Source organism: Charadrius vociferus, unplaced genomic scaffold, assembly GCF_000708025.1.
Source record: "Charadrius vociferus isolate BGI_N301 unplaced genomic scaffold, ASM70802v2 scaffold356, whole genome shotgun sequence".
Taxonomy (NCBI): Eukaryota; Metazoa; Chordata; class Aves; order Charadriiformes; family Charadriidae; genus Charadrius; species Charadrius vociferus.
The window spans coordinates 1,222,403-1,250,207 of record NW_009648717.1 but is presented as its reverse complement, the minus strand read 5'-3'; the positions used below and the strand labels follow the sequence as shown (position 1 = coordinate 1,250,207).

General features: G+C 38.8%; 1 protein-coding gene across 1 annotated transcript in view; it reads left to right on the top strand.

The window, feature by feature from the left end:
- The first annotated feature begins 419 nt into the window (after positions 1–419).
- LOC104287942 (chromosome unknown open reading frame, human C15orf27) overlaps positions 420–27,805 on the top strand; it is a 65,088-nt gene continuing 37,702 nt past the window's right edge. Inside the window, 4 exon segments of the mRNA XM_009886677.1 lie at positions 420–433; positions 2,621–2,809; positions 14,363–14,517; positions 20,796–20,869. Of these exon segments, the coding sequence (XP_009884979.1) occupies positions 420–433; positions 2,621–2,809; positions 14,363–14,517; positions 20,796–20,869 (432 nt within the window).

Sequence of the window (27,805 nt, the reverse complement as noted above, 5' to 3'; positions counted from 1 at the left end):
TTTTCACTCCTGAAGCCATGAGCTTTCTTTGAAAATCCACTCCGTCCTCTGATCTTGGTTATCTTTCTCAACAATCTAGCAGTTTAAAGCAAGACCTGTGTTCTTATGGAAGTATATATGTGAGCAAGTGTCCATGTGTACAAGTAAATGCACTGTAACTTTACAGCACCCACAGTATGGAGGAATTAACCTGGAACAAAACCACTTTGAAAAGGAATCATGGGGGAAATAAAATTATTAGACAAACTCACAACATGACAACACACATCAAAGCAGCCCTTTGGAGTTCTTTCAACTGTGTTTTAGATAACTTTGTTTTGCTTCTCACAGAGACCTAATCTTGGAAGGCTAGAACTGTGCAGAGCAGTTGAAATTAGTTAAATACTGGACTCACTGCTGATTTGGTCCCATCCTCCAACATGACCAATCCTCAGTAAGTACTATGTGAGAATAGTTATAAATTATTTTAAGTAGAAGGGAACAGGTTGCTGCCTGTAGAAGAAAGATGTTGTGACATCAAGAGGGTTCTATCACTATTACTGGAAGGAAAAATTGGCATTTTGAGAAGGAGTAGTAGGATTTGGTGAGTTGTCTAAAAGAGTGTGAATTAGGAGAAGAAAACCATGACTGTTGTAAGCATGTCAGATGTGTTACTAACAGCCAGTGGCTGAAAACTAGTATGTCGTATTATCTTTAGATCTGTTTGCCTTTTTTCCTTCCTGCCACCAAACCTGCCCCAAAGCTGTTTGCTGTTGGTTTGTTTTTCTTTTCAGTCAAATCAGACAATGTCTGTCATTTAGTTTGTCTAAGAATACAGAAGGTATCCTCCCTCTTGGGAGAGGGAAGGATGCACAAACCCATTTCCTTTTTCCTTTATAATACTGGAAATTGGATCATTGTACGCTCTTTCAGGCAAAACTGAACGAGCTTGGACTTGTAAAGGTAAATGACCACAGGATGGCACTAAAGGGGAAAATCAAAGAAAGAAAATCCTTGCTAAAATTAGCTCTTCCCTTTGGGCTTCTAATTTCAGATTGTTTACAGAGGAATACAGTTCTGTTGGAAACGGAAGATTCTCATTACTTTCTATTATTAGTTAGACAAAGAATAAAATAAAATAAGCCTTTAGGTTGTTCAAACAGTACTTCCTTTTACCTCTGCTTTCTGCCGTAGTATGACACAGTTGCAGCTGTGTCATATCTCTGCCAAATACTTGAGATATAACAGCACTTTTCGATTTTTAAAATTACTTTCTTGTGTAATGCTGGCAGCAGTTAGCTCCTTTTAATTTAGGAATAATGTTTTCTGTCCAAAAGGGTTAGTCTAATGGTGAGACTCTGATATATCTTTCAAATAAAATTTTAGTTCCTTCACCCACATCCTTAGACTTACAAGATATATGAGTTAAGAACTCTTCTAAGTAATTTATTTTTTTTCTGGGAAAAAATGAACTGTTACTCAAGTTGCTTGAATATCTGGAAGATTTTAATAAGCTGCTTTAAAAACAAAACCACCGATGCAACTTTTGTAGTCAAATAACAGAGGGAAGTTGGGTGCTAAGCACTTTTTAACTATATCCTAAGGAAAAAGAATATCTGCAAACCTGCTGTTGAAGACCTCTGACAAATAGCCAGAAATTTCTTCAACAAGCTCCCCTGAATGAAAGCTAGAGAAGTTTATGCTTGCACCTACTCTGAACGAAATGGAGCAAGCAGCTTTCTCTGGCTACCGCAAAGGATCAGTCTCTGCTGGGGCTTCACTTGCAAGCTTTCTCCTACAATGAAGTCATCCTTCGCATGCACTAGATAATACGCTGACTGACAAAGTTTGAGTTTCTAGATAAGTAGTATCTTGTTACAAATGTGAAAGATACGTATGTATTCAGACTCTGGTTTTACCTGCATGGAGTTCCCATTAATGTTAGTGGGGTGGTAGAAGGATATAAATTCAGATTTAAAAGCTGTACGTAAGGATAGCGAAGATAATTTTTATAGAGGAGTCCATAATTCTTCTGAATTGTTGTTCTCCTTTCAGAATTATTTTGAAATAACTTGTAAAAGAATGTTCCTTTCTAGATGAATGAAACAAAGTTGCCATTCAACAAAACTATTTGAATATTGACCCACAGTGGAAGAGGGGTCAAACTGCATCCATTAATTAACAGTTGATTTGTATATAATGATTAATAAGTTTAGCTATTTGTTGCTCACTGATCTAACTTAAAAAGCAGTGAGTTTTTAGTTGGCATGGTTACATGCCTTTTTTCTGTTTTGCACAAATATTTTGCTTTTGGGTTCATGCATTGTTTCCCTGTTTGTTTATAACATGTCCATTTATATTTAGTGCTTTTAAAGCAGATTCAGCAGAGTGAAATACTGTTCTTTGTCTGCGAACTTTCTGTTGATTGCAGCGGGATCTACGAAAGACAAGTTTGGAGAAATTTGGTCTGTCCCCTCAATGACCTTGTAACAACCTTTTAAGTTGCTGGCTTTTTGGGATTCTGTGAAGTTCTTGTCTCTAACTTATTTTCGTTTGCTTGCTTCTTTATTTATTTATATTTGTTTATATGTATGTGTGTTTAGAGAGAGGGATGTTTTTATTTTGCTTATTGCATTTTCAGGCCTACAATAGAAGGTGGTGTTTCAGAAGTTGAGATAATTTCGCAACAAGTGGAAGAAGAGACCAAAAGCATTGCTCCTGTACAGCTTGTTAATTTTGCTTATCGAGATCTACCTTTAGCTGCGCTTGATCTGTCTGTGGCTGGGTCCCAGCTTTTGTCAAATTTGGATGAGGAGTACCAAAGAGAAGGGTAAGTACAAAGGTCAGAGTTTTGTTTTATCGTTTTAGGTTATAGGAATTTCATGGCCTGTAAAAAAGAAAACCTTGAGGTGGAGAAGTGCAGCCAGTTGTCCTCAAACTTTTTAAAACCATTGTCACAGGATGGAAGTGACTTTTTATAATATGATTAACCTGTGATGGTTTGGGGCTCTTTATAATTATAAAGTGATTCATAGCTGCTGTTTGACCACAGTCTGGAAGCCTTCTGTCAGGAAAAACTAGACCAAGCATCTAGCCCGTCAGACAAGCAGGATGGCCTCGTGAAAACTCTTTGTGAAAGGTGTTTCAGGGCAGCTTCAGGATGACAGAGAGTTGGCTACTGTGATTGTTGTACATAGTTGTACATCTCCTGACTGAGAGATAATGACAGTACTGCTGATTCCTGGGCCGACTGTGTACTTTTCACAGAATAATTTGAATTGCGTAGTTTGCTTATTGTCTTTCATAATGCATATACATATTACTCCTGTTTTCGTAGAACAACTGTTCCAGTTTTAATGGAATAAAAGATCTTAATCAGTTCATAACATTTGCCTGAACATAACCCAGTGTCAGATTAGGTAGCATTGTTGTCCTACAGAATGTTAGAAGTCATCCTTATGCCTGGTTTAGGCTTGAAGTGGCTGTAGGTAGACTGCTATACTAAATTTTTTATGAAAGACTGGGGTCAACTGGAGAGAACCCAGAGGAAGGCAGTGAGAATGATTAGAGGCTCAGAAAACCTGCCGTGGAGTACTGATTGAAATTACTGTTTCTGTTTCATATGAAGAAGAGATTTTCAGGGGAGCTTATAAGAGACTTTGGTGAGGAAGAGAACAGTCTGTTATTGATATCCATGATGTTTAGGGCAAGAAGTAAAAAGCTTGAATTGCAGCAAAGATGACAAGAATGAAGGTAGTGAAGTGCTGGGGTAGACTACTGGTGTGTATGAGGAGATGGGGAATAGAGTTGCAATTGCTGGGTATCTTTAAGAAGACGCATTTGTCAGGAATGATAACGCTTTAGTTTAACAGCGCTTGGGACAGAGATTAGGTGAGTGCTTGTGCCTAGCCCCTCTGATTCTGTGATTACCGTTCCACTCTGTGTTGCACTGTACATATATATACTCCACTGTCAATGAGATCTATCTAAAAGCACTTCACAGTAACTCATATAGAGCTTTCACTGATGAAGACATTAAAAGGCTTTATATAAGCCTTCATTTATTAACAGCTGAATGTGTTTTAACCCATTCTCAGGAATCGGTAGAGAGACCTGCTTGATCTGTGCTCAGCAGGTATTCTGTATGGTAGTCAGGAAGCAGTATGTGAGGAAGGCTCTTCCCTTTAATTTCTTTCCAAATTGGACTTTGTGAGACGTCTCCAGAAAGTTGTTACTCCAAACGAGGGGAAATACATTTCAAGTAGGTTATGTAAGTGTGGTACAACTGTAACATAAAATACCCTGCATAGCAAAAGAGGCACTTGAAAATTAATTTGAGTATGCAGGTGTAACCCTCAGGCTATTTTGGTGCTGAGTAAATACCAGTTTAGTTCAAATACGCATTTTTATAAATTTTTATGATCTAAAACTCAATTCTTCACTGTGCCAAAGTGCACAGATCTCTCATTGTAACCATTTAAGCAGCTTTGCAGTCCTTAAGCATGGAAATAGACTTGTCATTCTTTTCCTCAGCAGACATATCTTCTTTCACACAGACTGCTTCTGTGGCTGTATCAGTCCAAACGGAAATAAATGGGTGCCATCCAGACCTCCCAGCTTGTATAGTGGATTCTCTGAAGAAAATTCAGAGCTTTAGTTTGTATGTCTCAATGCATTTGGGCTGAGTATGTTCAGCTGAGACCCAGGACTGCATATGCCTTGTGGGAATGGCAGCTTCTTCCTTTCAGAGGCACTGATTGCAGCTGATGCCCCGTGAAATTTAGGAGCAGAGCTGCCCTCAAGAAGCTCAGCAGCAAAAGTAAAATACTGTCCCCATACCACCTCATGGCTTGTTTGGTTTTATGAATGTGGTGTAATTTCTTTCTCATGGCCTTGTTAGATATGACTGGCTTCCACCTGAGTAAGAAGGAGATAGAGTGAGTCAAATTGATTTGGTACAGGAACTACCAGCTTCATCTCCCTCTTGTATGAAGAGAGTGATGTTGGAAGGGCAGCACAGGAGGTGGCAGAAAATGTCTAAGTCCCCGTAGTTTCTGCCAGCATCCATATTCGTAACTGTGGAACTCTGTTACCCCAATGCTTCCATGCAGGTTGCAGGTGGAGATACTGGAAGATGCTGCCTATGTCAGAGAGTACTAAAAGGCAATGTAGGACTCATCTTCCTCTCTGTGGCAGTCTGCCTTTGCCACAGAGTCCAAGCATTACCTTCTGTATACTTTTCCCTGAGAATTTCAGGGAAGGTGCCAACCCGTATGGCCTGCATATATTCTGTATGGGTCTGTTGTTCTAGATCTGTAGCTGACCTAGGCAAGTTGTAGTCATTCTAACTGCAAGGCTCTGCATCAGGAAGGTCTGGCACATCCCTGTGCTTGGAAAATGCTGGGTTTGTTGTTGCATCTGTCCCTCACCTTGTGGTTTTCAACGTAATTGTCCACAATCCCTAGTTCATGATGTGGGTTGTCAAACTTCATCACTAGTAAGTCTCCATCTCCATGCGCAGAGCAGCAAGAGAGACATCAGACTCGGGATGAATGAGTGGGCAATAAAAGAGTCTTCTAATTTAATGGTTTGGTTGTGTGCACCCCAAGGCTTTCCTCTGACTTTCCTTCTTTAAGGCCAGAAGGTGCTGGTCCAAGCACGAGCACAAATTTAACCTGGTTGCTAACTAGGGGAGCTTTTTCTTTCATCTGAGAGCATGTTTCTCTCAAGAAACCTGATATTATCAGGCAACCAGGAATTAGGTGGGTCATAGCTCAGCCCTCTTTGTATGCCTGGCAACTCTCAGATGGCATCAGGCTAACTACCCCTCCCACAAGAAATGAAAAAATGCAAAGGAAAAGCAAAAAGAAAGCAAAATTATGGTCTGTCTTTTGATAGACAGACCATATGTAAACTGACATTCCCATGGCTGTAAAGATACTGGAATAAAAAATCTTATTTTGTGCAGTTTGATGAGTCTTTGCTATATCATATCAAATGCTCAGGGCAGTCAATTCCCATCTGTCAGTGTTGTTGAAGGAATTTTTGTGGACAGTTTGAGCTGGTTATGTCAGAAATTTAGTTTACAATGCTGATCTCTGTGCTAAGCAACAAAGAAAGGACTGCAGATTAGACGGCGCATTAAGCCTGTCCCTGAAGTACACCTGTAAGTAGTGAAAGGGTAATCAGGCAAGAAAAATCTTTCTGCTCTCCCAGAAACCCTCGAACAAAACACAAAATAAGTTGACTTCTAACGCGGTCTGAGCAAAAATTCTTTTCCCTCTGCAGTCTGAGCAAAAATTCTTTTCCCTCTGCAAACTTCTCAAACAGGGAGAGTACAAAGATTTATATAATGGAGGTTGGTTAAGTTGGATGGAATCTGCATTGCAAATATTCTCACTTGGTATAAATCATGTGAGTAGGCTGGCAGTGCTGCCTTTGCACCAAAGAGGAGTAAGGTGCCTGTGGCCTCCTTGGGGGATAGGAGGGATTCCTGCATCTGGCTTGCTTCCGAGCTACAGCATGGCCAATGTCCCTGGTGTTAATAAGAGCTGTGGGTCTTGCTTTTCAGAAAAAAGAAATTTTCTGATAAATGCCAACAATATGTAACTAAAAAATTTTGAGTTTATGTGACTATAGCAATCTCTGTAAAGGCGGCACTGTGAAGAAATAGTAGCTTGGTTCTTAGAACCAATGTGGGTGTGATGTCCATTACTTATTAGTCCCACCAATCTGCCTCTAAACTTGTTAGAATCATCCTTAGATATCGCTGCTGTGCACTGTACTTTATGCTTAGACATTGCAGAAACGATCAAGGCATTAGCTGGAGGTATGTATGTGAGAAGTAAACTTATTCAAAAAATGTTCCTTGGATGCCAAGGAGAACTTGTGGTATACACTTCTAACATACCTGTAACAGATTAGGTGATAGTTGTGTACAAAAAGCAGCAGCCAAGTTGCTGATTTTCTTCGTGTCTGTGAATTTATTGGAGAGGCTGTGTCTGCATTGAACTCAGTTTGCATGAAAAGAATATGTAAATGTTTCTTTAAGGAGTCTAATCACCCAGAAAGCTGAGGAGATTTTTTTAATGTTAACATTAGCTTTAAGAGCCACTCTTAATTTCTTTTTTTCAGTCAAGTATTCTGTTTTCCAAAAATTACTTTCTCTCTTCTATTTTTGCCTTTCTCTCTTCTATTTTTGTATCAGTGACCAATGAAAATGATGGGGAATAGTTGGAAAATTGACAACATGCAGAAAGTGGTACATGTGTGCTAAAGACAAGTGGGCATAGGGAAAAGCTCTCCTTCCTGTATTTTCCTTGAGTTCCATTGCGAGGTATCATTCATAATAAATTATAAAAGAATTTACAGACAGTTGCACAACAGGCTGTATTTGTTTTGTGAATATACAGTTAGGCAGTGAGCCTGTCTCTCGATAAAGATCTGTGTTTAAGGAGGGTGGGAAGCAAGGGGAGAGAGATACACCAAATAATTTAAAGTTGGTGTATTTATTTTAGATTGCAGTTCTTGAATTTTTATACGTTGAACAAGTTTGAAACATGAAGGTGCTTTCAAATAATGTCTTTTACATCAACAGCTGTAAAGTTTGGGAGTTCATACAGTTAACATGACTCACTTGGCATTAGCTGTAAATAGTCGTGCCATTGTAATTTAATCATTTATGATCAACTGTACATAGCCTTAGATTTGTTTGGTTGCAGCTAGGAAGTGCATTAAACAGTAGGAATATTTGGGAAAAAAAAAAAGCTGTAGGAAGGGATAGAGAGAGATAAAAAGGAAGGGAAACAAAAACTGAACAGGGAACAGAGATGTTTGGAGATTCAGAAGTTAACATAGGAAAGAGTCATGAGCTTTTCATTTTAAATTGGTTGCAGTCCTTCACTGATGAATGTATTCTCCCATCCTGGGAGAAAAGGATGTTTGTTCTTTCAGTCTGTTTTCTGTAATTGCATCAAGTGGATGCCATTATTTTTGGTTTTCATACTCATCTTTTAGTTTTTGTTTTGATCTCTTTGAGGTATTTTGTGTTTTCTAGAAAGCTTAAAGGTGCTTTAACTGAAAGAACACAAATGGACCAAGTTCTAACATTTCTCGTTTCCTGCTTTTCCTGTCTTTATCTGGCAGCGTAATTAAAAAACAGTCCCTTTTCTGAAAAGTTCTGTGCACCTCATGCAGATCCTGGAGCACATCATGTTGATACGTGCTGAATAATGAGGTCCAAGCTCAAGATAAAGTGCAAAGGTTTTGTTCAGCAGAACTATTTCATGTAGTGAGCAGGCTCCTTGTATTTACAAAAGTGACTTTAAATTTATTTTTAGCTGCCAGCCATGGTCTGATGGTGCAAAATCTTAACAGCAAAATACAGAGAATGAGACTGTAGTGCTGATTTTTTCTTTGTGCAGTACTATATCACTGCTACTGTCTGTGCTCTAGTCCAAACTAAGACCTGCACTGCAGCAGAAAATGAGCATTCAGCACGACAGAACCTGTGAGGTGACCAGCTCTTCACTAGAGAATACATGAAATTTTGGGGTATGTTACAGGGATGTTCAGTGGTTTAGAAACTTCTTTTTCTGTACAGATCCTTTTAAGTGTTTATCTTTGTAAATAGCTCATTACTGTGTTAATCCCGGTATCTAAATCATTTGAATGTGTCCCTCTAATGCCTTTTATCAGTAACAACAAATGGTAGAGGGAGGTCTACTATAAGTTTAAAAAAAAAAAAAAATCATTTTCTAGCTCAGTGATTTTCAGACTTTTCTGGTGGGTATATCTTTCTGTATTTTTCCAACAGAACTTGCTTTTTCCCAGGTAGTTTTTGTGGGTAGAAGTGTCGTAGTTGTAGCCCACAGACCACTGTTTGCGAAGCTCTTTATTGGAGAGTGGAAATGACATGGGTCTAGTTTATCTGGCTTAACACTGGAATTAATTGTCTAAGTTGTAGAAGATAAGGCTTGGTGCAAGAACTGAAAGATGGATAAGCAATAGGACAAAGGAGAAATGTAGAAAAGAGGAATATTAGGCTGGAAGGAGAGTCCATGAAAAGGTCAGCTAAGAGCTGAGCAGCAGTCTAAAGGCAAATCAGATTCATTAGAAAAAGGAGTAGAGACTAGAACAGGGGCCATTGTTGTGCCACTCTACATATCCAAGCTTTGCCCACATCTTGAACGTGAGTGTAGTTCTGGTTCCTGTTTGTCCTGGTCAAAAAGAATATAGTAGATATAAAAGAACTGAAAAAGATTCAAAGGAAATCAGTGATCAAAGATGCGATATGACTTCCATTGGAGATGGCTATGTAAGCTAGGACTCTTCAGGCTGGAAAAGAGAAGTCTGACACAAGATTTGATTGAGATTAAAAAATCTGTGGCACTGAGGTTAAAATAAGGTTTGACACACACCCTCTGACCTCCCCCACCCCCCAATACAAGGACTAAGGTACATCAATAGATTAAGGCCCAGATCAAAAGAAACAAAAAGAAGTTGCTCTTTGCACAGAGGGCATTAGGTGTGTGGAACTACTTTCTAAAAGATGTGTGGCTGCTAATAGCTTATGTAGCCTTAAGGGGAGATTGGACAAGTTTGTGGAAGAGAAGTTCACTGAAGGTTACTAAGAAGAATCCGAGAAACCGCATATGTCTCAGGAAGTTACCAAGTTGAAAATAGTTGGATGCTGTGAGAGTTTTGAGGGAAAGTATTATATGTTTGCTGTGGTTTTTATTCACCTTGAGACATCTGCTCATGGCCACTATTGGAGACAGGATACCCAGCCTTTGTTCTGAGCAAGTATGGCTGTTCGTATGTTTCTTAAAGGTTGTTTTTAAGCATCGTGCTAAAGACCTTAGCATAAAAAGGGAAACCCTAATAAGCAATTTTCTAATGAGAGGAGTGATATACCAGGTAATCACAGGATGTCTGCAAGCAAACAGTATGATATACACCTATAAAGAAGTCACAAATGGTCCTGGAAAGCGAAAAGTACTTCAAATAGAGCTGGGAAGCAGTCATGTAATTAAACATGTTCCAAAATATTATGTACTGCTCTAGTTTTCTGTATTCACACGCAGAAGGGACTACTAGGAGGTTATAGAAACTGAGTGTCTGTTTTGCAAAAAGCATGGGATTTAATTAAGTTATATGAGTGGATGCCATTGCTGTGTATGGATAAAATGCCAGCAAGGGAAAAGAACCAGTCAAGCTATAGAACAACATTGGCAGAACAGCAAATATGTATAAACTGGCCATGCTTGAGTTTGAGTTGGGGCAGAAAACTGCGGGAATCTTTATTGCCATTTGAGCGACAGAGTTTTGCAGCAGTCTTCCAAGAAATATCATGGGGTTCGAAATGGTAAAACTTTTACGGAAAAGAAAGGATGAGGGTGCTTTCAATAGTTAAACTTCTGTAGTTAAACTAAGCTTGTAGAAGTCCAGGAAAGGGGTGCAGAGCTCTATCTGTTCCTTGGAGTTGGCGAAGGCCTCCAGCTGCTACCTGCAGCCTGCTGTGAGGCTCTGCTGTCTGTTCTGTCTCAGCCAGATTTTGTAGTGTTCCTTAGCCTTGCTGTGTTTCTGTCACTTCCTGAGCGTGGCCTTTCTACTCCTTCAGAGAGTGATTTGGATCTCATCCATCCTTCTGTTTTCTGACCATAGCCATCTTGTGAGATGCAAACACTTGCTGTTTAGCCAAAAGAAAAAGAGGCAGGGCAAGGTATAATGCAGACTTTGGGGTATTTGTTCGCAAGACCAGAAAATAGAAACAGTGACAGCTGTTAACAGCTTGAACAAATTGTTTGTATTGGTTTCTTACCAAATAAATATATTAAACCTTTTCCAATTTTGCCTTATGTTCTTTTTTCCAAGCTGTTTATTAATAAAGCTAGCAGTGATGATGACAGATTGGTTTTCCACAAAGACATGTGTGAAAGTATCTTTAAAAGGAATTACCCCTGGTAAAATTCCACTAAATATATTTTAATGTCTCATAACAAAACATTACAGCCCTGTATTACCATCAACCAAGAAATTCCCATGCTGGTACATTTATTTACTTCATCCAGGCATTGTAAGAAAGGTAAATAATATTCCTGTTGTATAGACGGAGTAACTGAGGTGTCTAATGAGCCTGATGGAAGTCATGCGGTAAAGTTGTTTTAAGTCATATTTTACTTGTATCCATATAGTGCATGGCATCCACAGACAACACAGTTAGGACACCAGAAGAAGTTGTACTTGCTCTCTGAACAAAATAGGGCTGCTCTAGTCCACCTACTATAAGTTTATACCCATTTTTTTTTTACTCTTTTTTTTTTTCCTGGAGTGAGGAAAAAAGGTGTTTTACTTGTATGTGGTTAGTATGTTATCTCTTCATAAATTTGAGCCGTGTAAGTTAATTTTTTTTTTTTTTTTGAAAGGTCTGTGTAGCTGAGTTTCTAATCTGAGCTTTAAACTTAGTGTAGCTTTGCAGTATTGCAGGGGAAATGGCCAGGATTTGGAAGGTGAGTTTAAACCTGCACTAATTCTGGCGGGGGTTTGTTTTTCCTCAAATACCAGATTTCTCATCTGTTGAATGGATGAGCCCTTACACATCAGGCGGGAGAGATACTACTCTACTAAGGTTACAGGACTGAAGGAGGTGAGATTTGTGTATTAGGAGTCAGTATGGTTAGCACGTCAACAAGTTTATCTATAATATATTTCTAGTTGGAGTATAGTTCCTTTTATTATTTATGTCCATCCTTTAAAAAAGATAAATAAAAAACCCACAAAACCCAACAACCCAAGGCAAGATTGGGACTCTACTATACAAGACTGTAGAAGTAGCAGGGAATGAACTAGTTAAGGAGCACCCAGAAGCTCCTTTTAGAGCACAGTGTGATTGTTAGTGTCGGTGGATTCAGAGGACTTGGAGGAAGTCTGGATAGAGGTCTGCTAGGCAGTGATGTGAAGATGCTAATAACTGTACATTCACAAGACAAGTGTTGAACAAATGTACTTTGGTGTAATAAGATATGAAACTGTTTGGGTTTTTTTCAGTGCTTGAATTTTAAACATTTTTATGTCTTTGAAATCAGTTTATATATTTTGAGTGATATATAGGTGTAAACATGCAGATGATCTGCACTTGACCTCTTAAGTTAGTTGCTTTTCCAATCACAAACTGATAATTTTGTTCAGAAGCTTTTTGGAATGAGTGGAAGGTTAGTACTGCACAGACAGAATAACTCTGCGTTCTTTAGCATTCTATAAAGAATGATTAGCTTGAGTAACGATTATCACGGCTATATGTGATGTGTGCTGAGTATCACAGTTGATTTATTCTTACTAGTACGTTTGGTATATTTGAAAATCTCGACTATGTAGAACTTTTAAAGGAATGTACTTAGGCCCTCTACTGATCATTCTGAGAATAGGAAAGAGGAAAAAGTGCCCTGCACTATGAAAATGCTGGCAAAATGGTTCTTTTTGGAAAAGGGAAGATAAATGTAGGAAGAGAATAGAACTAAAACCTGTTCTATTTAGATGGAGCCATTCCCTAGCATCATTTTTAGAAATATCTAAAAAACCCAAAATAACAGTTGCAGTAAAGACAAGTTATCCTGTTTTAAGATTATGCAAAATCAAATCTATTAAAAGATCAAGTTTGCAAAAAGGCCTTATCCCAGTGCCTTTTTTTCCTTATGCTTTAAAAATGCCTATTTAAAATCTAGTGCATCCTGTATTCAGGCAAGAACCATAACGAAGTTAAACTAAGGGCAAGTTCCTAATAGTAACACTTGTCAAATCTTCTGTGAAGTTTTAAGAGTCAATTGAGGACGTCTTTTACGGTCAGGTAATCAGGCAATCTAAGTACAAGTATTTAGTTGATATGCTTAATTCTGAGAAGCTGCTTCAGCGTGTCAAGTCTCTGAGCACTGCTTAGCATCACTTTCTCCCTCATTTTTGAGTGTGGTTATGTCAGGGAATGTTTTGTGATGTTTGTCCAAGTGTTTGATTATAACATGACTTATTGAGTCTAGAGTTGTTTATTTGGAATTGATCAGTATCGTCATGTCTTCTTGTATACCATTGATTTCTGTGTATTGATATTTTGCTGCAGACAGTGTGGTTTCTGCACCACACTTCTGTATCCTTGCAGCTTCTTAAACCCTAGTTAATAAATCACGTCAGCTCTTTATTAGCTAATGTGTATTTACAGTGATTTGAAAATATAAAGTGTCAGGCAAGCATCAGGACTTTAAGAGGTGAGCTAGTACAAGAACATTACAGAAATTATTATGATGAGAAATGATACAATGCTGCCTCAAAGTGAAACTGTGGGGGAATTTTAGGAGGAAAAAAGTATCAGGATGGGCTTTGTGCTTCTGAAGTCCATGCTAGTATTATTCCTATGACAAATATTTTCAAAAGAAAAAAAAGATTACTTTTTTTTTAACAACCTACTTGAAAATGTGTATCTGCATTAGCACAATACTAGAGCAATATTTACCGATTCATCAACTTCCTTCCAGAGTTCTGGTCCTCGTAGCCTACTCACAGCTTCCTTCATCTTGCCTAAACCTTCTTTTTCCTCCAAAACAAAGTGACCTCATCTAAACTAGGTTTGGGAGCAGTCCCTGGTGTATGCTGTCCCCAAAACTGCACTACCCCAAACTCTGGGAAAGTCCTTTTTGGGCTGATCCACAAACAGGTTGGTGAGAGGTAGACAAATCGACAAAGCTAGACAGCCTTGGCCGGTTGCTTGACACTTTGTCGGGTATTTGCTCGTAGAGGTGTACCTATGGAGCCTCTGAGCTTATTCTTTGCTGTTTTCCAGATTCCTATTGCTCTTTTCCGTGATGTCATGCACTGTTGCAAACCAAGTTTGGTGGTTCTTGTCTGATTTCTGTCATACTAGAACAGGGGTAAAGATGCACAACCATAAAACTGAATAGCAGAGAAATCCTTAAAAAACATTGTTAGCTTATAACCTAATAGCAGAGTCCTGCTGTGCCTTGGTACTCACAGATAAGTGAATGTAGCATGTATGTCAAAATAAAAAGACATGAAAAATAGTAAGACAGGAAGAAAGTAGAAAAGTATGTATGATAATTAAGGTAGTGTTACTCAGAGGATTGGAAGGCACTTGAACACTGGTATGCTTCAGAGGGTTGGCGAAACACACAAGATCCTCAGGGTGAAGTTTTTTGTGCAGTGTTTTTCTTGGTAAAGAAACCAATAAAAGTGAATTTTGCAAAGTCTGTACGTTATTGCTGAGTGTATCCATAACACCAGAAGTTGTCATTTTGAGTTCACTGCTCTTTAGCTCTCTTCCTTTTTCACTACTTCTTCTTTTCTTTTCTTGTTCTTCCTCTTAATTTTATTTCCTTAGATCTAACTGGCTAAAACCGTGCTGTGGGAGACGAGCAGCTGTGTGGCAGGTATTTTTGCTCAGTGCAAGTCTCAACAGTTTCCTGGTAGCCTGTGTAGTATTGGTGGTGATTCTTCTGACTCTGGAACTCCTAATAGATATAAAGCTTCTCCAGTGTGAGTAGGAGGATTTTTTTTTAAATTTTTTTTTTATTATTTTGATGAAATAAAGGCTTAACTTGCTGGGAGGTTTTTGAAGGGGGGTGGATGGTGGGGATTCTTTTTTCCTACCATTTAAATGATTACTAGGCTAGGTATAAAATGTGTTTTTGTGGAACCCTGGTATAGTGAAATCAATCTCTTCCTTATTTTGCTGACCAAAGGACAAACTTTCAAAGGATACAAGCAGAGTGTACATGCAGAGATCCGCACATATTGTCGTTAGTACTTGAAAAGGTCTGTCCATTACAGACACACTCTGTGTACACAGAAGGAAGATCCTTTGTGTGTCATTAATCTCGGATACTTTTCATGTGCATGTGGATAGACAGAAGCGATGAACTTGCTAGGGCATTTGGTGCTATCTCTATTACTAATTTACTTCTGCTGAGGTGAGTAGGAATTGAAATTATGGATTTCTATCTTGTAATGCACTGAAATGACAGAGATTTTCGTTCTACCTTGCTGATACACTGGGAGTCAAACAATAGCTTAAGTGGAGTTTTGCTTTATCTGAATTCACTCTACGCAGGTTCCACAATGGAAACTTTAATGCTACTGTTTTGCTTTCTAATTCTATCTTTTTTTTTTTTACTGCTCTTTTCCTCCATTTGCCCCACCCTATTTTTTTTTCTTTTTTTTTTTTTGGTGATACAAAGCTGATGTGAACACAAATAGCTGCGTTTTTCCCTAGACTAAATGTTGAAGAGCAGCCTCTAGCATCTGTGTAGAATCTCTGATACTTTGAAATGGCAGTGATGGGGTTCAGACAATACTGCAAGAATATATAGCATGGTCTGGTATTTTCTATGGCAAATTTAAACTAAGCAAATGAACTTTTTATTCAATTGAAGTCCTTTGATTGTTGTGATTTGTCAATTGATATTAGTGGAGTTAGGTTTCACTGTAAAGATTTAGGTATTGCAGTTGTATTAAGATTACTTTAGGGGACTTTATGGATAATTGCAGCCATTTTATAAACCCTGTAAGATGAATAAGTGACTAAGCTGTCTTTCCACATTGTTGTCCACCATTTACACCCCTGTCTGTCCGTACTGCACACACTGTTCTGAGCACAGCCACTCCATTACAGTTGTTATTTTCTGTAGTCTCTGGTGATTTACCATTTTGGATGAGGAAGTCCAGAATTTGGACAAGTCTGCTGCTTTCAAAAAAAAAGTCAGGAATGCTAATTAGGGGTGCAAGTCCTTAAAAACTGAATGAGGAAGAAGCTTTCAACAATATTTATTGAGGTGCCACATCTTTCTGTTTATATAGAGACTTGTCACTTCCTGTAGAGCTGAAGAGTTTTAAAAACTGTTTCTGTTGATTTCTCTTAGATTTTTTAACACAGTTTTGGAGACCGTCCTCTGGAAGCACCTGCTTTCTTACCATTTATTTTCTGAAGAATCTTCTAAAGAAGGCTTTATTTTAGGGATCATTCCTCCTCTATGTTTCTAGTGCATGTGGTACTCTTAAAAGCTCTGTAGCTTACACCTTGTGCATGATCTACAGGTGTTTGGTCAAGCCAGGTGACTTTGCTGTTCAGAGGCTGCCCCTGCCTGTATGGATTTTCTCAGCGCTTGAGAAAGAGCCCATTCCGCTCTGTGTTGCTGCTTTGCATTTTAACTAATGCATCAACCCATCAGGCTTCTTGCCTTTTAAAAGTTGAATACCTTCTCTTTTGTTTTAAATCAGATAAAGGCTGTCTTGGGGCTGATACAAGTATTGCAGTTGTGTCATATGAGGAATGTATGTCACTTACCTTAAGGTTTTAAAATGCCATTAGGTCATAATTATGTTTTTCAAAAATGTAATTACAGTTTTAAATGATTCCTTTTTCTATATGAAATTAACCAATGCATTAGGATATGCTACGGCGCATCACTGCCAATGTTGTTCATAATAACAACTGCTAATCCACATTATAGACTGCAGTTACTTAGGAAGCCTCCTTTCTTTAAAAAAAAAAAAAGCTAGCCTTTTCTTTGGCTGTGACATTTTGAGAGCGTAATTTTCCTCTCATACTTTGAGTATAGTCTTTGGTTGCACTGTGCGCTTCTCCCATATACAAAACTTGTCAGTGTCAGTGATGGAGACACATTTGCAAATGTGTAGGTCACACACACAAAAAGGACAGAGATATTTCAGGGTATTTTCGCACAAAGCGTATTCATGTCAGAATTAGAAACCCCAGAAAGCAGAGAACATATAACAGGTCTTTTATGATAGGTCTCTGTCTTCTAATCAGCTTTTTTAGTCCTTCAAAGCTTTTCATGTGCATTGATGAAATAACATCTCAATTCCTTGTGATGTTTTGCAAATGCAGAAATAGATGTATATTAAGTGACTTATACCTCATTTAAAAAAAAAAAAAAAAAGGGGGTCATGGCAGGTTCCAATCCCCACTCGTCAGAAATAAAGACCATGCTGTTCCTTCCTCCTCTTCAGTAGTTCTGGAGGAAAGCAGCTCAGGAACTTATCTTAGTATTGCCCCCCTCCTGCAATCAACTACAGCAGGTGTGTCTGTAAAAGGCATCAGGCCTTCCTGAAAACCGTGAAGCTGAAAAGCTCCGCTCCTGTCCTTTTGGTTGCTGGGTGAGGGCCCTGTGTGAGTACATGCATAGCTGTGCAAAGAGAATGCACGTTGCGGTGCAGAAGTGGCTCGGTAAGAACGGTTTCAGGGCTTGCCCAAACCAAGCAGTGAGCATCTGCCGTCTGCTCCTTGCAGAAGCGGTATAGCTTGGATCTGCCAGGAAATCATCACCCAGAACAACATCCACTGAAAGCAAACGTTGGTAGTGCAAGTTTCTATAATAGCCAGCCAGGGTTTGTCAGGATGTATTCTTCATCCCTCCCCTGCTAGATACACATTTTGAGGAGATGTGGAAGTGAGGGAAAGGGGCAGGAGGTAGACTGAGGTTGGCTGTGCTCCGCATTTTATGCTGTACCATCTTCTCCATGAGTAAAAAGCACCTGGATTTGCATTCACTTCGTCCACATAGCACCAGACAAGCAAGATGTGAAATAAAGCAGAGCTTTTTGGCTTTTAGCTATAGTTTTGGGGAAAAAAAAGTTACAAGTTCAAGAAACGTGAAATTCTGTTCCAGATAAAAGTAGAAGCTGAATAGCTGAGGTGCTTTGCCTCAGACTGAATCCCAATGATGTATCTGAACTACCATAGAGCAGGAAGGAGCACCTCTTGGAGAAGACCCTTCTCCCGTTTTTGTAGCTTTTCACTGCATTTTTGAAAGGGGATGTTTTGGAAGAGGCAAATATCCAGATTCAGTGTATGGGCTAGTGATTCAGCAGTTGTACAAAAGCTTCTTGCTTGGAAGGCTTTTTCAAATTTACTGTTTTACTGGCAATTTAATTGCATGCTGTCTGGCAGGGCTTCCAGCACAGTTAGTGCAGCGTCAGAAATTGATTTTCTTTCCAAATTGGTGTTTGCTATATCCTTTTTGTCCACTAAGGGGCAGCTCGAACCTTGCACGTCAACAATCGACCGCTGGTTGAAAAATAGCTTACAAATGGTTTCCATTTCTTATTCTTTATGCCACCTGATAAAGACAGTGTCTTGGGAAAGTTAAATATATTATATTTTGCCCAGTTGTTTCATCTTTAAGTAGTTCCTCTGTGCACCACAGCAAACCCTGTCTCAGCAAGCCCCAGATGAACCTCAGCTGCAAGTTCCAGTGGCGGTCCACTGTCCTGGTTTGAGGTAAAACAGGACCAATTTTGTTCAGTAACTTTACTTTTTAGCTGGCCCTCTTCTGACTACTGAAATTAACAGCATATTGTGCAGACATTGTTCACTCCTGGAGTGATAAGACCTATGTTTATAGCTGATGCCAAGGCAGGGTATGTGGAGAGGCTCTTGCTTACACTTATAACACCCAAGGCCAGCTAACTTGGTTACGTGCCCAGACGCGGTCAGACGTGGAAAAGCGTAGAGGAGTCCCACCTGCAGGGAGGAGTGGACAGGACAGGTCACCCAAAACCGACCAACAGGGTATTCCATCCCATCTGCCTCATGCTCAGTATAAGAGCTGGGGGATCAAAGGGTCAGCCCTCTTTCTTCAATGGCTGACATCCAAGGAGGACTCTGTCTGTTCATCTGCCCTTGATCCCGAGCCTGAATGCAGATCCGGAATCCAGTTCCCGTCGGTCACTGAGTCCAGTCTGGGACTTCCCCAGTGCCGGCTGGTGACACGATCATCATCCTGGGAGCTTGATACGGTTCTGTATATATGTCATTATTTTCTTTTTATTTTATTAATATTTCATTAAAGTGGTTTAGTTCCTTCTAAACTCATAAGTCTCTCTTTCCCTCCTGAGCCTCTCTCTTTGAAGAGAGGTGGGAGTTAGCATCTGTAGGTCACCCAGTGGCCAGTTCTGACCAAACCATGACACCCATACTAACAGTTTTCTTTGTATCCTGATTTCTCCCTACATCCCTTCCCCCCCTTCCCATTTTAATCAGTTTTAATTTAAAAATAAGATACTTTATTTAATGCTTGCCCTTTATGTTCTTGGGACTTAGTTAATTCTGCCACAGTCTTGCATCTCTGTGCACAGTCATCGATTGCCTTAAACTTTGCTGTTACACGGTAGTTCTTTAAAACCGCAAGACTGCAAACACTATTTTAATCTGTCTGCTGTAAAGGATGGTAGACTCACAAATGCCCTGAAGTAAAGAGAGAAATTTTTCTCTTCATTCTCTTATTCCAAACTTGAGAGCATGTGACCTTCAGAGTAGGAGTTGCCAGCAGTTCGGATACTGGACCCTTTCAGATTTCTGCTTTGGTTTGTCAGCAATAAAGGGAACTTTGATCACAGAATTTCAGTTGAACTTACTTATTAAGGAGTCCTCCATATTTCAAGACAGCCATTGAAGCCCATAAAGACAATTTGTACCACAGAGCTTCTTATTTCGTCTTGCGGCAAACTCATTTGTCTGAGTTTATTTCATTTTACTTACAAGCAAAATAAGTTGAATCAAATGAAAGCTTGATTTAATGCCAGTGAGTGTCCATGCAAGGCTTTAGTAGTCTGTAAAATCATACTTTTAATGAATTCAGGTAAGTTTTCCTCAGTGTTCCTGCCAGTCAGTTTCTGAAAGGACTTTTGTTCAAAGTCATTCCACTTTGAAAGTGGAATAACTACCTCAACAATCTGCATGCATGAAGAGTACCTATATGGGAAGTTAGTGTGTAGAATCTAGGGTTTTATAAATTACCATTTTAACTTACCCTTTACAGACTTTTTTTCATGGAGGAGTTTGAAATGAAGTGAAACACAAATGATTTTAGTGGTCACTGTCTTTCTGAAAGTGAGTGCTTACAATGGAAATTGTGTGTTTTAACTGATTACTTAAACTGGAATTTTATTACAGATACTGTAACTTTGAGTGTTCTCACAGAAACTTGCTTAAAGACAAAGCTGTTCATATGACAGCCGCATTTCCTGAAACAGACTGTACAAAAATAGTTATGTTTATTGTACAGATTAGAATTGCTGATATTTCACAAACTCCTTAAAATTAATATATTAAGATTTGATCTTATTAACAATTAGTAATGACAATGGTTCTTTTTGTTGCTTCACTCACTGTGGTTTTCAAGTCAAACTTGACTCTGAGGGGAATGGGATTCTGAGCCATTCATAGCTGTTCGTGCCACATCCAGAGAGCTATACAAAAGTCTATCTGTCTAGGTTATTTATTTAGATAATAGAAATGTATTTTGAAGCCCAGCTTGAGTACCAGTTTTTAAGCACCTGTTCCAGATAATTACTGATCTGAGTGAATACAAGGAATAACGTGTTGGGTAGTAGAGCATTCTGTTTCCTTACAGAATTCTGACACTGGATTTTTAGGTATATGGGATTTGGTCACACATCTTGTACTAAAGCAGTGCATGGAGTGAGAGCATGGAGCAGTGACAGAGCATCAAAGACCTAAAATGTGTATGTCAGTGCTTACCAGCAGTCTTATCTGTAAAAGCTCCAATGAGCAGCTGCTGCGGCTGCTGACATGCTGGCCTGAATTAGGGGGAACAGCTGACAGGGCTGGAGGTCCGTGTCCTATTACATCCCATCCCTTTTCTGGTACTTCCACTACAAAATTTAAGAAAGCAAGCTTCAACCATATGTAAGTTGTAGCAGTACTGATTATATTAAACATAAGTTGCATTCTGCTACTATAATGATGCTTCATTGTATTGTGTTAATTGCAGTTTCAAGTGCTTCACAGTTTGCAGGAATAATTCATTGGATCAGCCTAGTCATCCTGTCTGTTTTCTTTTCAGAGGTATGTATAATCAAAGTCTTTCACCACATACAGAACTGCAAAGTATTCTTATGCTGTTGCTGGAAGTAGCAAGAGTTTAACAGTAATTTGCCTGTGAATAAATGTTGCACAGTGTACTTTAAGGAAAGAAAAAAAAAAAGGAAAAAAATTAACAGTTGCTGCTCCTACTGAGCAAACTAAAAAGTCTTGTTTGGATTAGTGCTGTTTGTCAGTTGCCTAGAATTGACAAGGAAACATAGAAGATACTGGCTTACAAATTATAACTGGAAAACTACAAAAAGAAATAGTCATCTCTGAAGCACTTAAAGCATGGGACAGGACTAGTTTCATCCATTTGTTCTTGCAGAGATCTTATTGGCGTCACTGGGTATAAGGTACAGAAATAAGATATATTCTCCAGGAATAAAGATCCACAGGTTTTTTTATTACAAAAAGATCTGGTTTATGAATGGAATTGTCTCCTCTCACAATTTATGTAGGTAGCTTAGATGTTCTAGGTTGCTGCATATATACACAGTGAAAGAATGAAACAAATGGTGAATTTCTTTGCAAAAACTTGTATGAATGTATGCATTGGAAAAGGCTGTAGTCATGATACAACAAATCACCAAATTGGGATAATCTGTTTTCAACTTTATTCCAAAAAGAAGTCATGGGTATTGAGACATTTAGACTACTCCTGAAATATCCCAAAATATGTTTCAGGCTATTTTTCTGGATCATAATGTGTTACTTGTCACAAAAAAAAAGTTTGTTAAGTTGGAAGACAGTTTGGACTTAAATATTTTTAAATCTTTTTTTCTAGTTCCATAGGAGAAAATATTATCATCCAAATAGATGTTAAAGTCTTCACTCTGTGGTAAATTTAGGTGAAGGTTACAAAAAAAAAAAAACACCACAAAAAAACACGGAGCTGTGATATCTGCAAATGACTCGATAGATTGCTTGTGTTGAATTCATACCATATTATACCGCGGCTTATTTCCATGGGTCTATTAAAGAAGTACGTGTATTTAGCTGTATCACTTTGTATTTCTACTCATAACAGGGATTTTCTAGCTGATGTTACCAGACTGTTAATGGGTACTTTCTAAAAGGATTCCTTGGTTACAGACAGGGATCTCGACTGCTTTGCATCCTTGCCCTCTGGTGCTGCAGTTACACAAATAGATACGATTAACTTTCCCCATCCTTTGACAGTAATTGTGGGTTGTAGTATACATGTAAACTGACTGAAAAAAGGATCTCTAAACAATCAAAAATTTTTGCAGTCTTTCCTTTGTGAATTGCACGTCCTAATTCTCGAAGACTCAGGTTTGCTAGATGGAGTCCACTCCCTGTAAAGAAATACTTTCCTCTGTCCCCCAGAATCTTCCTTCAGTGGGGATTAGCACCCAAGAGCTCCCTGTAATCCTGAGTCTCTCAGCAGGATGAGCTTGTAACTCTGTGGCTAGCAGCATGGCTGCACATGCACGCTCACCTGATCTTCATCGCTTTCTGGAGCTTGTTTCACAAAAAATTTCTGCTCTGGTCCTCAGTTTCCTTCTGCTGGGGTGTAGTCTCAAGTTCTGTTTTTATTCACTTGTACCACCAACCACTGTTCTCAAACCCTGATGCAGTGCCTTGCTCCTCTGTGCCTTCCATTGTTCCCTTCATATGCTGACAGCTTTTGGTTGGTTGGTTGTGGCAGTGCAGACAGATCCTCAAGGCCAGTACTCATCTGACTCGAAGAAATTAGTTGTTTCAGTTCTACTGAGACAGAGTACCCGCATAAGTGCATGAACTGGATCAGAAGTGTTTTGCAGAAAAACAGTAACAGAAGTACTTTACAGAGCCAAAACTGGTTGCCTGACTCACCATCCTCATTTTGGATCTGTGTTGACTTTGCTCCTTCTCTCTGTATTAGGTATTTGGAACTACTTTTCTTTGTCTACTTGCTGTTCTCATTTTTTATAAACCTCTTGGCATTCACTTTATTATCTCTTTCTGTCTTCCCAAGTATCTTCCTTCACCTATTTTGATTATGGTTTGAATTTATTTACCCCAAAGAAAAATGAGAAAAAGGCAGCCATGTAAGGTGCACAGAGGAGGGTAGATTTTGGGTTATTTGTTCATTTGGCAGTTCAGAGTCCTTGACTGGGTTAAAGCAACAGAGGTGGCTCCACAGAGCAACTGATGTGTTTCACAGAGCACAGATCTGGAAGAGAATGGAGGTGTACCGTTCCTACTGGGTTTGCTGGGGTTGACCTTGTGCCAGTTTGGTTTAATGAGCAACAACACATCTGTTTGTGTTGAGATGCATCTCATCAGAGGAAAAATAGAGGCTTTAATTTTTTCTCATCCAAATCAAAAACTTTGATTTTTCAAGAGGTTACAAAATATTGCAACAATTGCAGGTCACAGAATATTTTTTTTCCATCCGTCTTAATGTTATGTACTCTTTTGGTGCCTTCAGAGGATTTTTTGCCTTCTGATTCCCAATACCATGAGTCAGCTGTCTTTGGCATTATTTATTGATAAGATTGTGTGTTATAGTGAGATTTTTCAGTCTGTGACTATTCATGCCAGGATGATTTTCCAGAAATGAGCGGGTTTAATTAGTTTGCTTGGGGATAACAGGCAACTGGCTGAGGATTCATTAGTCCTTCAGTCTGTGCCTTTTTCAAGGGTTCAGGGTTTCTCTTGTTCAGAGATTTCAAGGATTCAGGGTTTCTCATGTTCAGAAAAGGTTGTTTCCATAGCAAGTACTAAAAGTTTGTATGTTTATCGTTTATTCTGTAGTTTGTTTTCCATTAGTTGTAAGCCTGAATACATAATTCTTCAGGAAGGCCTCATATCAGACTTAGAGAACAAATAATACAAAGTTGTAAAAGACTTGTTAAAAAACAGAAAACTTTCAGCACAAAATGGGAATGTTTTGGAAAAATATGACTGATTAAAAGCTGGTGCTATAAAGGCATTGCAAGTAATTACAGACTTCTTGTGTTGGAGTTAAACAGGCACTGGCTTTCTGCTTGGTTAAAATGAAGGGGACAAACATGCCAGCAGCTGGCAAATGCCAGCAGAACAGCTGCCAACAAAATTAAGTAGCTACTCTCACAGCATATAGGAATAACTCTCTCTACACTTGTGTTATAGCCACAAGCCTTAAAGGAATTTATTGCACTCTGTTAATTTTATATTTTCTGTCACTGTCTGTGACTTCCCACATTAAAATACCCTTATTCAAGTGAAGTACACATCAGCTCTTTTTGCTTTTTTCCAAGTATTTGAACAGGATTTCCTAGTGGTGATGATTGTGTATGTTTGTCTCTGTTTACATACATCACTATGATTTGTCAGTGCACCAAACGTTACCCAGATGTTAAGACAGAAGAGAAGAGAAAGACACTGGGGGGGAAACCCCAGTACCAACAGCAAGGCAAGGCCGGGGTTACACCCTATCAAGAGGGCAAATTCAGCCTTGGTAATAGTTGGCTGAGAAAAGGAAGATGGGGAATGTCACAGTGTTTTGGTAAGTGGATTGGAGTCTGCTTGTATTTTAATAGTCTTATCACATTGCCACAAATATTTGATTCTGTAGCTGTTGTTCAGTTCTGCTTTTCCACTAAGACTGATGAGACTGCCTGCAAGAATTGAGTTCTGTGATATTAGTTGTTTGCATTGCTCTGTCTGTGCTTCAGTCAGTCAAGCACTTGGGCATTCTGCTGGCTTTCAGCACTTCAAGTGTTTCCCTGCGAGTAACAGAGTCTTCTGATGTGCTTAAAGATAGGCAGTCATCGAATTGCAACTTTTTTCCTGCATCTATGTGCAAGAGATGAGTTCTCAAATTGAGTAGAGTAAGTCTGGGGTCCTAGCTGATAAAGAATTTGTTTAATTAGCTGTGGCTCACAAGTGCATTTTAGATTTTCACTTTTAGGAGGAGAAAAAAACCCCGAGACTTTTCTCATCCTATATGTTAAAAGGAAGCGTTCATAGGAGTCTGACATTTTATTCCTTGGAAGGAATACAACCTACTAAGGAACACCCTACTATTAGGGTTCTGTTAAATAGGAAAAACATCCTAAATGACAGAACTAAGACAAAATAATGTCCGTCCCATATAGATTTTTTTATTAAAAATCCATAATTTTCTATTAGAGAAATCAGTTATGTTACTTTTGTTACTTTTTTGTGAGCTTCAAACAGCTGAGCAGAAAGATAATAATCTTCTATTAATCCTATAATTCTTCCATAAGCTGTGGCTTCTTTTCTGGATGTTTGATTTCATTCCCTGCAAACACAACTTTTCTCATGATGCCTAAATGCACTGCATTGCTAGCTGTGCATGTTTTGATTTATAAAGGAATTCATTAGGGGGCATCTAGAAACAAATATATGGATTTTATATGCAAATCAAATTTATAAAGGTAAATTTAAGCTTCCTTCTTCGCTAGTGTATAAAAAAAAAATTACTTACTATACAGTGAAATTTATTTTCTAACCGCTTTTCTTGCTTCACCAAAAAAGTAGTTACCAGGGAAAGTGGTTTTGTAGAGGTTTAGGAATGTAGCTAGACACCTTCCGGGAATGCCAGTCTGTCTATTTCATTTGCCAGAATATACCTGACTTGCAGGGTGTGCGCTCTCAGTGCTTCGTCTGTGCCCTCATCTCTTGATGGTGACAGTCCAGCACCTTCTACATGGCATATTTCAAAGATAAGAATTTGCGCTAGCGTCATCATGCCCAGAGGGAACTTCTGATGCAAGGTTGCCTAAGATCAGTTTTCTATTCAATCTGCATTTATGTTATGGTAGTATACTGTGTCTCTAGTAAGCCATTTCTGTTCCTGAAAAGCCCTTTCAAATCTATCCGGAGTTGTCAGTTTAAAATTAATTATTTGTCTCCATATTCTAACAACAAATATTATGGGAGAACATAAGAACAAATATAACTGCAGTGTTTATGCAAAGGTGTGTTTTGATACTATATGATATCATAACAGAATGTTAATGGGAATAAGTGAAAAAGAATGTACTGCATTCATGTCTACTAGTGTCACCAAGCTTTTGCGGTTAATAATTTCCATGTAACCACATGTGTTAATAGAGCCACGGCAGTTACAAAGTACAGTAGATGGGGAGTGTTTTGTGCTGTGTAATATGTGAGGTGAGGTCAGTAGTTGCACGTCTCCTATCAGAGCATTGGTTGAAGAGAAACGCATGCGCTGGAAACAGAAGGATGTCTCGGTGTAAAGATGCTAACGTGTTCCTGCGTGCTGTGGTGGCCTGGGGATAGTGTGCGCTCGAGCACCTAATGCGATATCTCAAGACAAGCACACCAGAAGGTGGCAAAAGAAGATTCTTTTAAGTAGTGAATGAGCCTAAGGCCTCTGTGGAGTGACCCAAACCAGAGAGGTTAAAAATTACAGATTGGGTACAAGGTGTTCTTTCTGGGACAGAGTTCAATAAATATTTGGTCTTATGAGATATATCCAAAAGGCAGAAGCCTAATTTTCAGAGTTTCTGTACAAGCCAGAAGTAAAGACCCTCTGTAACAGAGGGTTTTGTGGCAGTGGAAGGAAGGTGTCTTCTAAAGACACCCTTTCCACCCCACTCCATCCCGTCTCTCTCTTGTACAATCACTACCCCATCTCAAAATGCAGGGCTGCTCTCCATTGCTGTTAGCTAAACCTGGTGGAGCAGCTTCCCCTCCTGTGCTGCCTGCTTTTGGTTTCTTTACACTACGGATGAATTTGGCACAGTGAGTCACTGAGTAGTAAATTGTATATTAACTGTGCGAGCAAAAAAGTATTTAAAATTACCTAATGTACATTGCAGTCAGCTGACAAATGTAGCCAGCTCATGCAGATTGTGGGAATTCACGCAGCTGGCTCAGCGAAGGACTTGGCCAGGGTTCCCTACAAAATTAGAGAGAAAACCTGCAGCATCACACAGTTCTTCATAAACTTCACTGCAGACAGTTAATGTTGTGCAAACAGCTGTGTGTCACCAAGGGACACTGTCAACTTTGAAATTACATTTTTGTCCGGAAAATAGTTTACAATTTTACTTTTATCTAGGTTTACTCCAACTTAAAGAAGTTAACAGAAATGTTCTGTCACTTATGTTTTATTAGTGCACTGGACAGGCTTTTACATAATAATTTAGCTTTTCTCAGAAAATGAAGAATGTATTTCTGATATAACTAAAACAAATATATATGTTAAGAACGTTCCAATTAAAAGATTTCTAGTCAAGAAAAGTTAAAACATTCTTTATCAAGTCCAACAACACAAGCTGGCAGTGGCCTTTAACAGAAAGGTACTCGCACTGATATTTAATGTTTGCTTTCAAATCTATGTGTCCAAAAATGCAGAATGCCTGTAGTGTAATGCAAAACTATGTGTGGGCATTTGCTACAGTGCTGAAAGATGCTTGCACATCAGTAGGAAACAGCAGTGCTGCTCCATTTTTTTTCCCCTATTTCTTGTAGATTCTTGTGTCTACAAATGGTAGAGTTGTGACTAACATTTGTGTTTTGTCTGTGATGAATGTTACAGTTGCACTTCTCTTTTAATTAATATGCATTTCTCAGTTTGGTCTATGCACAGTGCATAGGAGTTTCCTGGATTGTTAATTTCTGACTCTGGTTTTTTTTTTTTCAGATTCTGCTAGGGGTTCTCCTTATTTTTACGTTCTGTACATAGAAAGTACACAATCAAATGCAATATGTATTTGTTTGAAAGATATTTTTGATTGCTTAGGAAGAATACTAAAATGTTGTTTATAAGTAACACCAATGCTTTAATTTCAGTAAAAGTATTTATTATATTGAAAAGTCGGGGAGATTTGCCCAGCGAAGTCCAAATTTGCTGGGTTTGGACTCCTCTAGGTAAGAGTTGTGGCAGGAGCAGTGGATGTGATCTTGTGCTTTGTACAAGGGAGAGTAGGGAAA